General features: G+C 43.9%; 1 protein-coding gene across 1 annotated transcript in view; it reads right to left on the bottom strand.

The window, feature by feature from the left end:
* ADTRP (androgen dependent TFPI regulating protein) overlaps nt 1-16,464 on the bottom strand; it is a 57,057-nt gene extending 40,593 nt beyond the window's left edge. The window contains exons 1-3 of the mRNA XM_058554038.1: nt 16,312-16,464; nt 5,826-5,960; nt 4,162-4,263 (exon numbers count right to left, since the gene is read on the bottom strand). Coding sequence (XP_058410021.1) covers nt 4,162-4,263; nt 5,826-5,960; nt 16,312-16,464 — 390 coding nt within the window. The remainder of the gene's footprint in view (nt 1-4,161; nt 4,264-5,825; nt 5,961-16,311) is intronic.
* Nucleotides 16,465-16,853: the final 389 nt, after the last annotated feature.

Genomic DNA, 16,853 nt, shown 5'->3' with positions numbered 1-16,853 from the left:
CCTTCCAGGTTGTTCAGTCATGACCCACATGTCAGTCACAGCCAGGCCAGGACACAGGGGGCTTAGAAGCCCTCCTGTCCATGTCGTTCATTTAGTGGCAATCACAAATCACTGCATGACACCACCTGTGTCAATGTCTTGTGTTAGTATTGACTGTTATTTTATTATTTCAACTGTGTGTGTGTGTATTAGGATCAACCAGATTTAAGGGTGCTAGAAGTCAAAACCCTTGTCAAATAATGTGTTACACACATAGTAGGTCCTTTATAATTATTTTTCCAAGTGAATAAATTACAATACATTAAATAACTAAGTAGCTATATTTCATACTTGCTCTAATGTAAAGAGCTAAGGGAAGGCCTGTCTCTTAAGAGCAGATTGTTTTAAAACCTCCATTACGGGGCCGGCCCGGTGGCGCAAGCGGTTAAGCGCGGGTGCTCCTCTGTGGTGGCTGGGGGTTCACTGGTTCGGATCCCGGGCGCGCACCAATGCACCGCTTGTTGGGCCATGCTGTGGCGGAGTCCCATATAAAGTGGAGGAAGATGGGCATGAATGTTAGCCCAGGGCCAGTCTTCCTCAGCAAAAAGAGGAGGATTGGCAGATGTTAGCTCAGAGACCATCTTCCTCACCACAAAAAAAAAAAAAAAACTCCATTAATATCAACAAAGCCTTTCGGTTCTAAAACCCTGTGATGATGGATTGAGAGTTTCCCATGATAATAACTCTATATTTATGCAGTCCTTGATAGTTTATAAAGTTCTTGCACACAGACACTTAATAATCAAGTTCTATTTTCAAATGTAGAGGGGCTCTGAGGGAGTTCTCTGATCTATATCACCTCTCTTTGGGGCAACCTGAACGACTTAGGTTGATTTCCAGAGAAATAAGTTCCCCAACTCCCTTCAGGTTAGGATCTGATAGTTTCCTCAATTACGGAATCCTCTTCCTGCTATTTAAACCTGTCTGCTCTGGTTCTATCTTTAGCAGTCATCTAGATAAGACCTGAGGAGTTCATGTTTTCCCGGCAAAACCTGGAGGAATACTTTGCTGTTTTTTCCCTTCTTTCATGAAGACTGGAGAACTGCTAAGCAATAAAACAGTCAAGTTGATCTACTTTAAATAAGGGAGCATGGCTCAAACGAGAGTTCTTGGGGCACCAGTGAAGGGCAGCCTGTCCATGGTTGATGCAAATGTCTCACTGATGCTACTATTTGGTTTGAATACAAAACAAGGGTAGAAAAATGTCCATTAGAGATGATAGTCAGCTTTGAGTGGTCCTACTGCATTACAGTGAGCTAGAAGGGTTGGGCTGAGAGAAATCCAAAGACTTGATGAATCATGAAGGTTTTAGAAACACACTGTGTCAAAGGGGAGAGTGGTATTTCTTAATCTGACAAATACTACTCATAAAACCTGGGCCGGCTTCATAAATGACAACAGGGAAAATATTCCAAAGCTAAGGCTAGAATAGCAAACAGAAGGACTATTGTGAAAAGAAAGAACATTTCAGGAAAGCATGACACTGGCTATATACAGCAATAATTCTCATATTGTGGAAGAAAAAAAAGGAACAGGACAGGGAGTGATTTCCTTTTAGAGCCAGCCCCACAGGGAGCCAACTAGTGATGACTGCCCATCATCACTCTGGTGGCCACAGAGGTGGTTTCTGGGTATATCCACTTTTTTGGGTTGTCACGGAAGGACACTGTTAAAATGTAGAAAGTGTTAACAAGTTGACCCAGTAACAGCCATTTCCATATTCATTCATACTAGTATTTAAGAAGTTAGCCAAGAGCATTCCTTGAGGCAATAGACCAGGAGGATTTAATAGTGAGGACAGAAAACATCCAGAGTAAGGGACACCATCTGGGAGAGCGGGATGAGAGGCAGTCATGAGGACACTGGATTTGGAGCAAACACCAAAAGGAAGCATGGAAGATTGGGGGTGACCACATTAGGGTCACCCAACGCTGGTTTTGCTGATGCCAACATTTTCCCTAGAAATGGCTCTGTTGGGAATTTCTCCGATTAAGTTAACAGAAACACAGAAGAGTCTGTGTCTGACCCAAGGCAGGTTGCATCCTCCTCTTCTCTCCTTGTCACCATTGTCCCACCTTCTTTGACCCTAGCCCCTTCTCTCTAAGGGATTCAGGTTACTGATTGACTGAAGGACTAGAAGCAGGGTCAACAGAAACACACAGGTTGTGAAGGCACAAAAATATTTAGGATCTCTGTTGGACAGTATCTGCCTTGCTAATTAGCTCATAGATATGACGTACATTTTCCATCTATCTGTTTCCAAAATTACCCAAAATCCATATGGCTGTTTAGCAAGGTCACAAATGCTGGGCATCACCAGCCCAACTATTTGGAAGAAACCCAACTTACTTCCACGTGGAAAATGGAATCCCAAAGGGATAGGAAGTTTGTAATAGTTGTAGGAAAACTACTAGATGAGCTCACAAAGCTTTGAAAAGGCGTTTGATATACGTGTTTGGCTCCAAATAAAAGATACTTTCAATACTCTGCCTTTTTGTTTTAGTAACATCTAGCTCAGTCAGCTGTCCCAAATCACTTCACTTTCTTAAGTCGTGTTTTGGCTTATTAGCATACAGATGGGGATTCCGGATTTTATGTTTTTAAGTGATAATTCTCACTTTGCCATGTTAATTAAGCAAAGTGACATCTTTTTGATTGCCTGAATTATGAAACCAGATCGAACCACAAGTTCTGCACTTACTGTAGTAAAAGGCAATGAAAGCAAATTAAATCCAGCTGTCCCACTTATGAGCTTGGTGGCCCCAGGCAAGTCACTTAACCTCTCTGAGCTTTTTTTTTTTTTTTGTTCTAACTTGTAAAAATCAGGATTATAGCTGTTATCTAAAGAAAGTTGTATGAATTAAATGAGTTCATATATGAGGAACAGCCTTAGTACAGTGTAAAGTGCCATAAAAGGTCAGGAATATTCTCTACAAGGGTTCTCAAATTAAGGTTAATGGGAAATTGGGAAGGTGAGGAGGTGGTCTGACAAGAAGAAGGTGGTAGGAGGGGTCCCTGAGAGTGAGACTTACTTAATATATAGTTTTGGTCCTAAACTCTAAGTTAGATCAGAACTTGTGTATCTTAGTTAATAATCTGTGTCTCACTAAGTACATATTTAAAGTGTAAGCACGTTTTTTTGGGGGGTGGGGCATGTGAAAGGAAGAGCTAACGGACTGGTGGGGCATCTGAAAGGAAGAGTTAATTTGCTTTTCCAAATTGGTAATCATGTGAGTTTTAAGACAATGGAAGGATTAGGAGTAGAAGAAAGTCTGTGAACTTGAGGAGCCTTAATATGCTACTCCCTCCCTGGTGGTTTTCCCCTGGTTTCTTAATGTCATTTGCTTCACAGAATTGGAGACCTCCTGAACTCCTGACGAATGTGGAAATGCAGCTGTAAGAAGTGAGAAACTGAGCTGGGCGTTGAACGATTCCTTCGCGCACGTAGAGCCAGTGACTCAGACCCCCTCCTCCGTCCAAGCCCTGGACGGCCTTGCTCTAGCCCCACTTGTCCAGGTCACTGTTACTAGTACTCAGATACCAGTCATCTAAATATCTCAGAACAGGTTCTGTTCACTATTCAGCCCCTCAAAAATAAACACGTGTATAAAAAACCAAACGGAAGCGTATTCATAGAAATATGGAAATAATAATTCCATTTGCGATGAATAGTCCTGATCAAATGTTAGCTAAGAAGCTGCTGTTGAGCTGCGAGATATTGTTTGGCTGTTGGGGTGGATTTTTTTAAAGCTTGCTTGATTCCATTCCTAGATCAGAATTTTATTATGTGTTGTTTGCTGGAGTCGCTTCTCTTTCAGGACCGCAGCCACCAAGAAGTTGCCTGCCCTTATGGCTGCGTGTCTTTTCAACGACTTCATAAGCAACTTGGCAAAGAGTCTTGCCTGGACATCCCCTCTGCTCTCAGTGACTCTGATTACACTACCAGTTTTTACTCATTTCATATCCTCATTGTGCCCTTTAAATAAATGACAGGATGGAGAGCGAGGAGTGAATGGGATGTTGGAGGTTGAGGAGAAATTTGGAAACACAAATAAGGCACTCTGGAGTTTTCAGTACAGAGGCTATTGCCTTTCTATATTCATAAATTTTGCCCTTACTCACCATTGCATGATTCAGCCACACTGGAAAAATACCATCTAGGGCCTTAGGGTACACGAGTTCTCGATCGTAGAGAAAGAGGATCCAGAATGACAAAAATACAAACTGGAAAATAAAACACAAAAATAGCATCATTGTTTGTTTTCAATCAGAGATTTCTAAGATAACCAAGGAAACATCGCAAAATAAAAATAGATACCAGTTTTAAAGATATCTTACATATACATTACAGACATGTAAAATGAAGAAAAAAATTCCTTATTGTAGAATTGCTATATCCACTCTCTCTGGGGATTCTGGAGAGTTAGGGATCAATTATTTGTCATCGTGGCAGGCAGAGGGGACACAGGAAAACAGGATTCGCAGACCATTAAGTCATTTCATTTTAACCAATGACTTCTCTCTTCTCTAAGCTTTCACCAGGAGTGCTGAGAGCAGCCCCCCAGAAGGGCTTGAGTCTGACGCTTCCCTTGCCCATCCTTTAAATAGGCGTGACAAGGGGAGCAGGAAGCCTGGGGAAGAGAAATGACAAGCTCCCAGGATAATTCACAAGCTAGTTAACTGAGAGTTGTACCTGTTCACTGCTCAGAGCTTTAGGTTGATCCTCATCCTCTTGTACCCCTTGGCTATCTTTTCAAAGTGTCTGTCCTCTATGTCACAAAGTCAATGTAGAGATGGAAAAAAAAATAACTATTAATCTAATCTTCCTATCTTCTTAAATTCCAAAGGCTCCATTTCTAAGCCTTAAAAAAAATGAATAAACTCCATTGTTATAAAAAAAACTTGGCCTTTACATTGATGGGGGTGGAGGAGGAGGTGTCCTGAAAAATAAAACTGGAATGCCAGCACTTTTTCTGTTATCTGAGAGCTCATCAGTGTTTGGAGAGTTTCATTTTGCATTTAAGTTTGAAGTCTCAATACTACGGAAAGCAGGACAATGACAGGTGGAAGGAGGTAGGCATTTCTAATTATAGGCCCTGCTAGGCGGCCGGTGTGCTTGCTCTCCGTTTGTTTCCATTCTAACTGATGAATGAAATCATCAGCAATGTCATAGGAATGTGGACGGTGTCAGCACACAAGCTTACTATCCCTTCATATGTCTGTCTTCTTCCCAACGTCCATTCATTCAACAAAATGGATGAGGCGCCCACCGTGTGCCCCACACCTGGTATTCTAGACAGATTGTCTCCCTCTCCTCAGTTGTCTTTTCCATATGCCAACTTTGAAGGTTCTCATATCTTCTTTTAAATGGTTTCCACTTGCAGAAGTAACATATGCTTATTGTAGCAAGTGAAACAAGATGTATGAAAAGGAAAATTAGTCATCTCCCTCTCTAGCAATTTCCATTCCCATCACCCTGATGGAACCAAAGTTATCTCAGTTGTATTTTGATTAAAAAAGGGCCTTTAAACTTCCCCATTAGACAGCAATAACGATCTTGTATCAAACACTCACAAAGACACAAAATCACAAAGATAAATCTGGTCAGTAATGTGCCCCTTTCCCGAAGACCCTGGCAATGTGGTGCAGTCCTCAGACAGGACATTTATGCAAATGCAGTTGCTCTGGTTTACAAGAATGGGCTCCCAAACAGCCTTGCTACCCAGGAGAAGTGTTCATCCATATGTACATGTGTATTCTATTACATACACATCTTTGTAACTTACTGTGGATATCGGAAAAGCCAGTGTGGTGAAAAGCAGGTCTCTGAAGGCAGTTATGAACTTAATGTCTTTTTTCCCTTTAATTCTTTTCAGCATATCCTCCAGGAAGGCGACTCCATAGAAAATGGCCTGCAAGAGCTAAATTCATTACAACAAATGAGGGCTTTTTCATTTGCTTTAATTAACACATTCTTCACTGACATAAAGCTCCATCCCTCTGGGAGCAATGTTGATTTGAGACGGAGGGGGCTGTTGGCTGTTTTGGTTGGGAGCCAATTCAATGGCTGGTCTTCCAGCTCACTGGGCCCTGACCTTGCTTGCTAAAACTGATTGAGTAAAGTCGTTTAGGGGATAATAATGTGTACAGTATTTAGTGTAATGGACTTGAGCTAAAATGGAAACAAAATAAAGAGTCAGCTTAAAAAGAGAATGTAATTAGATAGATACTCTGGCTGCACAGAGGTGGGCAAAACCAAATAAACAGCACAAGAGCAAAGAGCCAGACACAATCGTGGACATATTCTCGCCTCTTGCTAGGAAGAAAAATTTTAAAAATGCCTGGTGCTGCCATCTCATTAGAGAAGCCAGAATTAGGGTCAGGAGAGCCATGAAGGAGCTCTGTGCTCTCCTGAGGGAGACGCACAAAATGGCGTCTTGCTCATCTGAGGGAGAAGCCAGTGTTCTTTCCTCATTAAAAGGGGGTACCTGAAGACCTTACAAGGAAAACCTGGCTGAGGGAGTGATTTAAATCCACAGGGATAGCACACGCCAGGGTCTCTAGTGCATCACTAAGTACCATGAGGTCACTGAGGCCAGATGAAAGAGAGGCAGAGCCGTTTTCAAGGAAGAAAGAGCAGATGAAGGCAGACTTTGCCCATTTTTACTGTTTTGCATGAACCCGTGGCTTCTAATTTAAGGCCCAGTGGATCTCAACAATACAGAATTGGGGTTGGTTTTGAGCTATGCTTGTATCAACAAACATCTTATTCCTTGCAAGTTCTGGATTGGTACAAACTGGGCAGTCTGGACTCTGCTTTGAGAGTATGAGTCATGCAAGTTCTGGAACCTGAAGAGCTGGACTAATGATCCAACAAGTTGGCTGTTGGGGAATGACCTCTGGAGTCTGAACACTAGGAAAGCTCTAGCAGAGTCGGCCTCCTGCCACTCCTTGGGCTGAAGGGGTGGGTGGGATAGGATACAGAGGTGGATTAGGCCAGCAATGCTTCCAAATGGGTCCTCAGACCAGCAGCCACACTGGTATCACTCAAAAGCTTGTTAGAAATGTAGGACCTCAGCCCCACCCCTGTGGCATTAGACTATGGGATTAGAATCTCTGGGAATGGGGCCCAGGAACTTGTTTTTTAACAAGCTCTCCAGGTGATCCTTATATATGCCAAACTTCTAGAATCACTGGATTAGATATAAATTTATCACTTCAAAATCCTAGTGACTACTCAAAGCTATAATAACTGACTTTTGTTGATCTCCTGTTATGTGCCAGGTGCTGATCTAGTCTTTTAATTTTTCATAACAACCTTATGAGGTAAGACCTATTATTATGCCCCCACTCAACCCATTTTACAGATGAGGAAACTGAGGCAAAGAGAGATGAACAAACTTGCCTAAGGTCTCATGGTTGCTAAATGTCTAGGTCAGGGTTTGAAACCCAAAGTCTTGTTCTTGAGCCAGACTTAAAATAAAAAAGTATCAAGTTTTTAAGAACAGTTCAGATAAAGCACTGTGGAAGGTCAGAAGGGAGATAATTATCTCCAGGTAGGAGAATTAAAAATGACATCAAAAAATATTGATGCCTGGTGACCAGCCACATGGTGTAGTGGTTAAGTTGTGTGCATCCACTTCGGTTGCCAAAGTTCCGGGGTTTGGACACCAGGGTCAGACCTACACCACTCATCGGACTGTGGCAGCGACCCTGTATAAAAAGTAGAGGAAGACTGGCACAGATGTTAGCTCAGGGCTAATCTTCCTCAGCAAAAAATAAATACTGATGCCTGATTTCCATTCCCCCAGAAATTCTAATTTAATGGGTCTGGGGGTGCCGCCTAGGCTTCAGAATTTTTAAAAATCTTCCCAGTTGATTCTAATCAGGGCTGCCAAGGTTGAGAACACTTGCGTAGAGGAATTTCCATTTGGAAATCAGACCTGGCCTTCTCAAGAAAGGTGGGGCTGTGGAGATCCAGGGAGCGAACCCTCCTGGTGGGAGGAGATTGCTGGAGAGAGAAAGAGAGAGGAGAAAGGGGAGAGGAGGGAAGTGGGAGGTGAATGCTGGGGAAATGCCGTCATCTAAGGGGACGGGAGGGGGAAGGGGGGCAGCAAAGAATGATCAGGTGGTAGAAAACCACGAATGTACAAGAAACCCTTGGTCCTTGAAGGGAGGAGGAAGCTTTGAGCCAGACGGGGACGTTTCAGGAAGAGGTGGGCAATAGTTTTAAATGTCATGAAGAGGTGGCCACCCCGATGCTTGGCATCTACTTTTGACATTCAGCCCCTACGGCTGTAGAGTTGAGAGTGCAGTCTTTTGCACAGGATGTTAGAAGAAGTTGCCTCCTTCCCCCTCCCCGCCAGCAGCTCTCACCTCACCCCTGGTTTCACTTCCAGCTGCTCAGGCCGCAGCAGGCAGCTGCTATCATTAGGAAGGGCAGGCATGGGGCCTGGGCCCCGGGTGAGGTGGCCTGCACTGTTCTATCAACACAGCAATTAATCACGTACTGAGCACCGAGCGTCTGCCAGGTGTTCCCTCTTTGGGGAGAGGCCGCCTCCGCCCAGCCTGTGAAGTCCATGTGACCACTTTTCTTAGCGAGAGCTTCTTCGAGTCATCATGAGTCAAGCTCATCCTGACTCTGTCTTGCCTTTCCCAGTCACCGAATGTGGAAACTGGATTGAGGAAAAGAACACATTACTCAGCCTCCGTGGCTTCTCCTTCATCAATAAAAATTTGCTCCACCACAAACTTGCCAATCAGTTCTCCCCCTCCACCCTCAGCTCACACATCATTTCACAGACATATACCACATCATAAAGGGGCCCACTGTGTGCCCGAGGCAGCCTTGTCTCCGTAGATCTTCATCCAGCGTCGACATGCCATCATCTGTATCAACAAGGAATATTTATGGAGTCCACATAGGGGCTCAGGAGGGAGGCGCTAGGGTGTTGCCAAGAGAAATAAATAGGCAAGAACTAGGGCATAGAGGAGCCGCTCAGTGGAGCTGGAGAGCAAGGAGAGGGAGGTACCATGAGCTCACTCAAGGGGAAGGCTTCCTGGAGGCCTCAAGGACAGGTTTGGATCAGCTCACCAAACCCAACAACAGTCTGCTCGTTCTCTAAAGACAATACAATGAAATGCTATAAAACATGCACAGAAACAACAGTCAAGGGGGAAAAGGGTAGCTGTTATGGACTGAATTGCGTCCCCCCAAAATTCGTTGGTTGAAGTTATAACCCTCAGGACCTCAGCTTGTGACTGTATTTGGAGACAGGGTCTGTAAAGAGGTGATTAAGTTAAAATGAGGTCAGGGTTCGGCCCCGTGGCTTAGCGGTTAAGTGCGAGAGCTCCGCTGCTGGCGCCCCAGGTTTGGATCCCTGGTGCGCACAGACGCACCGCTTCTCCGGCCACGCTGAGGCCAAGTCCCACATACAGTAACTAGAAGGATGTGCAGCTATGACATACAACTATCTACTGGGGCTTTGAGGGAAAAAATAAATAAATAAAATTAAAAAAAAAATGAGGTCAGAAAGGTGGGCTGGGCTCTAATCCAATATGACTGGTGTCCCTATGAGAAGAGGAGATTAGGACACAGACCCACATGGAGGGACCACGGAGGGACACAGGGAGAAGATGGCCATCTACAAGCCAAGGAGAAAGGACTCAGGAGACACCGACTCTGCTGACATCTTGATCTCAGACTTTTAGCCTCCAGACCTGTGAGGAAATAAATTCTGTTGTTTAAGCCCCCCAGACTGTGGGACTTCGTTATGGCGGCCCTGGCAGACTAACACAGTAGCATTAAAACAAGATAGCAACAACTGGCCTTCTTTTAAGAATCTTAAAACAAAATTACTGTCGTTTACAATTCTCAACTATTTCGGCTCCCAGAAAAGTGAAGCTAATGGTGTCTTCTTGGTCAGGGTTTGCTTCAGAGCTGCTGCTCTCTGATTTATCTTTTCTACCAGTTCTTCCTTAATTCTGTTTGTTCTTTTGTGCCTTGTTCTGAAATGCTGTTGATCTAAGTTTGTGAGCTGCCTTCCATTTTTGTTGCTAGCTGGCAAACTTACCACCTGGGAGAGCTGAATTTACATTTTTTAGAACCAGTGCAATTTAAGAAACCTTAGCTAAAGGACATTTAGTTTTTACATTTGTGTGTCTTCACAAAATTCACAAAAATCTTGAAATCATGGAAACTTAGCCTTTCTAAGTCATCAAGTGTATTTCTTTGCCTTTAAGCCAGAACCTTCTTAAACTATCCCAGGAAATGAGAATTCCTTCTATTTAAAAAATCATTCCAAAGAGGGAGATTCCACAAGTTTCCTGAGCAAGACATTACAACTCTTATTTGATGAGTCAAGTAATCCAGCGTCCAGCTCAGCGCTCGGGGCCTGACTCGGACAGGTTGGGACTTTCTTAGGTCTCGTCTTCAAAATGATGCAATGCTTGCAGTGGGAGATTATTCCAGAATAAAACAGCAACTGGGGCCTAATTGTGATGAGTATTTTATGTAACTGTGGTGGTGAGGGTGGTGGCATTTGGGGGCAGGTAGAGGCAGCCTTTGCCAAATGTATCTGTATTAATATGTGATATACTATTTCAATCATCATTCATGTGCATTTAGCTTAAGTAAGAAACCGAGATAAAAGAATGAGATACAGAACATAGGAGAAGAAATGACATGAACAACATAAGCTGGAATGATGAGGAGAAAAAAAAAGAAACCAAGAACATTGAGGGACAGGTTGGAAAGAAGAATTATAAGAACGCTTGGCCACTGTTGTGTGGCTGATGGCCACCGGCTTCAGTGTAGCAGTAGGATGGCTGTGGGGTAGACTGTCTTACAGGGGGGATGGCTTCCTTAGAAAGTGGCTCTTACCATTTAGAACCACGTTCTGGTCATTTATTCATGCAACTAACGTTCACAGAGTGCCTATTATGTGCCAGAGATTGTATTAGACGTAATACAGGCCAGGGCAGGCTCTATGTTAATATGTCTTTATTAGGAAGAAGAAGAAAGAGGAGGAGGAGGGGGAGGAATCTTTTCTGTACATTTACTATTTTACACTATGTAGGTCGGGTTCCTTGGGAAACAGAATCTGAGATTCTGAGATCTGCCTGCTGAGTGTTCATTGAGGAAAGCCCTCAGAACCTCTGTGAGAGGCGGGGAAGGCGGGAGGGAGCAGGACTGAGCTGAAAGGCAAGGCAGTTACAGGAATCAGCCGATGCCGAAGGAGCCCTGGGGCTGAGCTGGCCCTTCCGAGTTGTTCTGGAGCCCAGCCTTTGTACCTCAGATCAACCAGTCATAGGATGCAGCAACCCCAGGGAGGACCTAACTCTTGATCTAGGCAGCTCCCTTCTGCTGAGGGCAATTCTGGGACAGGAGCTCAGCTGTGAGTCATCAGCAGCCAACACTCCTCTCAGGAGCTGGGGAATGAGTACCGCAATGCTGGGAGGTGGGGAGATCTGGGTGCCACACCACAGAATCCACTACGTATGCCGAAACTGAGGCACAGAGAACTTAGGTAACCCACTCAAGATTGCACAGTGAGTGAGTGGTGGAGCCAGCACTCACACCCAGGCAGTCTGGATCCAGAAGCTAGGCCTTCAATCACTAATCTCTACACTGTGTGTAAAGCACTTGCCAAAATGCCATCATGATTGCTCAATAAATCACAGCTATTTTATTTTGGGCACTGGTGGTGACTATTCCCTTCTATCAGCCCTTATACTTTCAGCTATCTGAAAGCTAAAAACAGTGCCTTCAGCATTTTTTTTTTTTTTTTGCTAAGTAAGATTGGCCCTGAGCTAACATGTGTGCCCATCTTCCTCTATTTTGTATGTGGGACGCTGCCGCAGCATGGCTTGATGCACAGTGTGTAGGTCCGTGCCTAGGATCCAAACCGTGAACCTGGGCCACTGAAGCAGAGCATGTGAACTTAACCACTATGCCACCAGGCCAGCCCCAGTGCCTTAGGCATTTTTGTGGAATAGACAAGTGTATTTCTGACTCTGTTGAGCTTGGTTTCCACAGATTAATATATTAACCTGATGATGGAAACGAAAGGTTGGCCCCAAGGATTGAAGCAGGTGCTGTAACATAAAGCAATCCCCATCTTCTTACTGTTCATGGGCTGCCTTGGAGTTTGGACCAATAGACCGTCCTCCAGATTCACTCTTCCCCTTGCCCTACTTTGCCATCCCTGAGGACCTATGTAATGAAATCACTGTTGTCACTGTGAGAGCTTGAGGATAATGAGGTCAGAGTTGCCTGAGGCTTGGGCAACTTTGAGAAGAGGGCAGGGAAAGGTCGCCTCTGTGGGTGAAGTGAGGTGGAGGAAATGGGGAGGGGCCTGCCCAGAATCTCCCCTGGAGATCCCAGTTATGTGGCACCACCTCTAGCAATGTTTCAGAAGGAAGTTTATTTTTAAAAAGAGGAAAACCCAGCAAACTGTATAGACTCTGCAAGCCAAATTGTAGCTGCAAGTCCCCTCCATCCCTTACACCCCAGCTTGCATTCCTTGGGGTCAGGGGCAGTCCCTGGATGGAAGTGGGGTGGATGGAGAGGAGGGGACACAACATTTGTGGAAGACCCAGGCACTGGAAGCCTGAGCCAACATGAACACCTTGAGGATGTCCACAGCACTGCGTTGTCTCCATGTCCAGCTTTGACGGTTTCGCACAACTCACTGCCGTCTGCTTGAGCCTGCAAACTCTGCCTCTAGGACTGCCCCAGTGCCTGATGGCATCCACCTGGGCAGCTATAGGGGGGAAAGCACTGGCTCCACAGTGGTCCTTCTTTAGCTAGGAAGCTGGAGCATGTAGTCTGTGGAGGGAGATACTTGAGCAATGAGGTGGGTGGATCTTGCCTGGATCCATGAGCCACCAACTCAGTGAGGGGACTGATGTCCCACGATATCACGCTCCCCTCTGCACCACCTCTACTCAAACATGAGATGACTAGAAGCTCACCACCACCCCTTCATCTTCTCTTTCCTTTGTCCACTGCTTACATTATTTTGAGTGCTTCCCACATGTCAGGTCATTTATCTCTCATGGTCATTCTGTTGTTATACACTATTTTTATTTCTATTTGACAGGTTTGGAAATGGAAGACATAGTCCAGGGTCACAGAGCCAGTAGGTGGTGGAACTGAGGTACCGTCCCAGAGAGCTCATGACCCTAGAACTCATGCTTGTAACCACTAGGCTACACTGCCTCTCCTTTGCAACAGAGAACTGGCTGCCCCTTCCTGGGGTCAGTTTACTCCCTCATTAGGCAGAGACTCATATCTCTCCTCTCCTTCATTTACTCCCCTCAGGTACTAGGCAGGAATTGGTTACCATGACCAATTCTCAGTGGCACCTCCCTACACTCCACCCCACACCACCCCCTTACCACCAGTCCTATGTGTCTTCACTTTGAATCCCCTGGGATAGCTTCAGGAGGCAATGGGGCATGCTCAGAATGCTGACTTGGACTAAGGTGGGCTTTCCTCTTAAAAGGTGGCAGAACTAATATTCAACCAACTGGAAATTACAGCTGTTTAAAGGGGAAGGGTAAAAATTTTCTGGAAAGCAGGATGAAGTACTGACTTCAATAAACTTATATAAAGTAAGTTTAAGAGTGTTATGGCAAGTTATGAGACCTCTATGACTTTATAAGCACAACCATTAACTAATCATTAGTTAACATCAGTTAATCATTAGGAAACACAACCATGAATCAGCCCATGAGACTTCAAGAGCTAGAAATTTTAAGGCCCAACATTTTACCTTAAGTAACATATTTGAAATCTATCCTTAAATTGATCCTCTGAAACACATTCAACCCATCTTAGCCAACTGGAAAACTTTGCATTCAGTCACTCTTACAAGATGACACCTAACAGAGTACAGAAAGGAAAGAGCCACAGGTAAGCCCCTCTCTGCTCATTTCAAGGGTCAGAAGATGTCAGAAGAGACTATATTGCTCAGAAATGCAGAAAAAGCTGAAGTCAAGTCCAGTCAACATACCAAGTCACCCAGTTTTTATTATGGCAGTACTCTGTGCCAGCCACTGTAGCAAATACAACGCATAATCGTGCAATGTTAGGGCTGGCAAGGACCTAGGAGATAAAATTCCTTTTTCGGAGCCATTTACAATTTGATTGGGATGTTAAGACTCACATGTGGATGGAAATTAGAAATTAATACTATACATAAATAAGCAGGGACTGAGAGATGCTGAAAGACTGAGATGTGAAAACTCAGGGAAAGGAAAAACAAATCTGGGTTGGAGCTAGTCAGCAGAGGTTTTAAGGAGAATATGGGATTTCAGGTGGTCTATGAAAGCAGCAAAGTGATGGAGAGGCAGGTAGGCCTTTCATTCAAGGAGAGTGTGAATATAGGTAGAGCAGTGATGGCAAGAAGCCTAGGGACCAACACTGGAGAAAACACAAGGCCTCCTGGCAAAGAGACCAGTCTTCCTGGGGAGAGGGGGACCTGAAGGCTGGGTAGTCAGGTGAGCTCTTAAATCAGGAGTATGGAATTGGTTCCATAAAACAGGAGGGGGCCACTGCGGTATCTTGAGTATCTGACTATTCTTTTCAAGTAGGTTCATGATGTTTAAAATTAAACGAAACCAAACCAGTGCTTTGGGAAGATTAATCCGGGATCTGAGTGGTAAATGGATGGATTGATAATGAGAAGACAATGAAGAGATGATCTAGCCATCCCGGTACAGATTAATAAGAGCTTGGAATGAGACTGACAGTAAGATTGGGGAAGAAGAAATGAACCTAGGAAAAGGAAAAACATAGGATTTGATGGCTCATTAGTCAGGGAAGCAAAAAGGGGATTAACACTAGGAAACAGTGGTTTCTTTGACATGATAAGTGTCTTTTTCCATTCTTGGAATTACGAGGGCTCTGGAGCATGTAACCGAGTAAGAATTAAGAACTCGGGGAGCTGGGCTGTGGGAGTAGGTAGTAAGTCTGTTCTGAGCCATGCTTAGTGTGAGGTGGGACGTCCACACTGGAATCTGGATTCAGTTAGACCACCAATCCTGGCTCTAGGTACCACCTGTCTTTCAGTTGACCCTTTTAAATATAAGGCCAATAGATTCATAAAGCTGAGATTCTTACTGTGTTATTGTTGTTCCACGAAAGCATTTTTGGTGGTTGTTTTCTGTTTTGTTTTTTGTTTTTTTCATAAAATTCTATGATTGAAACCAGCAGTCACCTTTTGAATGCACTGAAATACGCTTGATATTTTCAAGTATACTGGAGCTGGGTTCAGGGCTCCAATCTTTCAGGAGAAAATCAAAGCCCAGCAAATGACCAGAGAGAGGGAAGCAAAACCTCCAGGCCTCTCTGATTTGAACTTTCTGAATTTCCTCTCCTTAGCATTTCGGAGTGTCACTTTTTCTGACCATGTATAACCTCTGCTTTGGATTATGATTCCAAAGGATTGGAATATTTTGTACAGTTTGTGAAATCAGATGTTTATACGGCAACCTATATTTTAGTTAAAAATCTCACACGTTAATTAGCATCCCCAAAAGATGAGCCATTTTTAGCTTTTAATTCTAAAAATATTTTTCTATATTTCCAAAACATCTTTTAAAAATCTATTTTTCTCCCATTCATTCACACTTCATTCATCAGAATGCGGTCAGCCAGGCTAGCAAGACAAGAAGGGATCAAGTCATACGATTGGCTTGTAAATAGTTGAAAATGTGAATCTGCCGCTTGGTTGGGTGATTTGTCCTTTAAATCATAGCCTGAGCCTATAAAAAATTGAAGTGGGATCTGAACATGGCAAAATGTACGTGCTTTTCTTAGATAAATCTGTTAGTCTGTGTGTGCTGTAAAATGGCATTATTCCTTCATTGGAAATTGCACTTCCTACACGACATACGACACGCTGCCTTCCCACACAGACTTCCTCAAGCAAAGTTCAAAATCCCTCCTGCATTTGTAGTCAATCCCATGGTGAAACCATTAACCTAGTCCCCTATTTGGGCTCATCTGAGAAGAGTTTCAAGATAAGATTCTTTTCAAAAGAGCATTTAACAATTAACCAGCACAAAATGTAGCTACGGATAACACCTGAATTGGGTTTCTCAGAGCACATTGTCAAGAAAAAGAGAAAGCCAAGACTTACAAACAATGAAGAAGGAAGAAAAATAATGGAATTTTGTATTTCATAGAATAAAAAGGTGATGTGTGTAGAAGCACCCATATTATAGACAAATAGATTGCTTCTTGGAATGGCCGTATAGACTTACCAGATTAAGCAATGTCAGGAACTTCCACTGTCCATCCTTTAGAAAGATGTTCAGTTTTTGCTGATCCCCACCTTGTTGTGAGGTGTAGTAATGGAGGAAAATATACCAGCTCCAAACAAGGAAGTGGTATATGCACATAGAGGTCCTCATCATAGCTAGCTCTGACCAGGGAACTGTGAATGTCTCCAGTAGCGTCCGTCCCTCTGGAATCCTTCTGTAAGTCACGGCTGCAGTCCTCTGGCAAGGCAGAGAGCTGTAAAACACACACCCCTCAGGGACTGAGAGTTCCAACATGGCTGAATTTTACTTCTCTCACGGGCTTCTGTTTTGATAAACTTGGGAGACAGGATTATTGCTGAGTTTTCAGATGCCCTCATTAGATAACAGCAAGCCATCTACAGACTTGCGTAAGTTAAATTTTAGGCTTTGAGGAGGGCAGAGAGCAATGCAAGAGCTGCACTTTGCACTATTTGCCTGGGGCGGGGGCATAGTTAAGTGACCTTACTATAAAATACCAATAAACTCTAATGAAATTGCATCAT

Source organism: Diceros bicornis, chromosome 14 (genome assembly GCF_020826845.1).
Source record: "Diceros bicornis minor isolate mBicDic1 chromosome 14, mDicBic1.mat.cur, whole genome shotgun sequence".
Lineage (NCBI taxonomy): Eukaryota > Metazoa > Chordata > Mammalia > Perissodactyla > Rhinocerotidae > Diceros > Diceros bicornis.
This window is presented reverse-complemented; position numbering and strand designations above follow the sequence as displayed.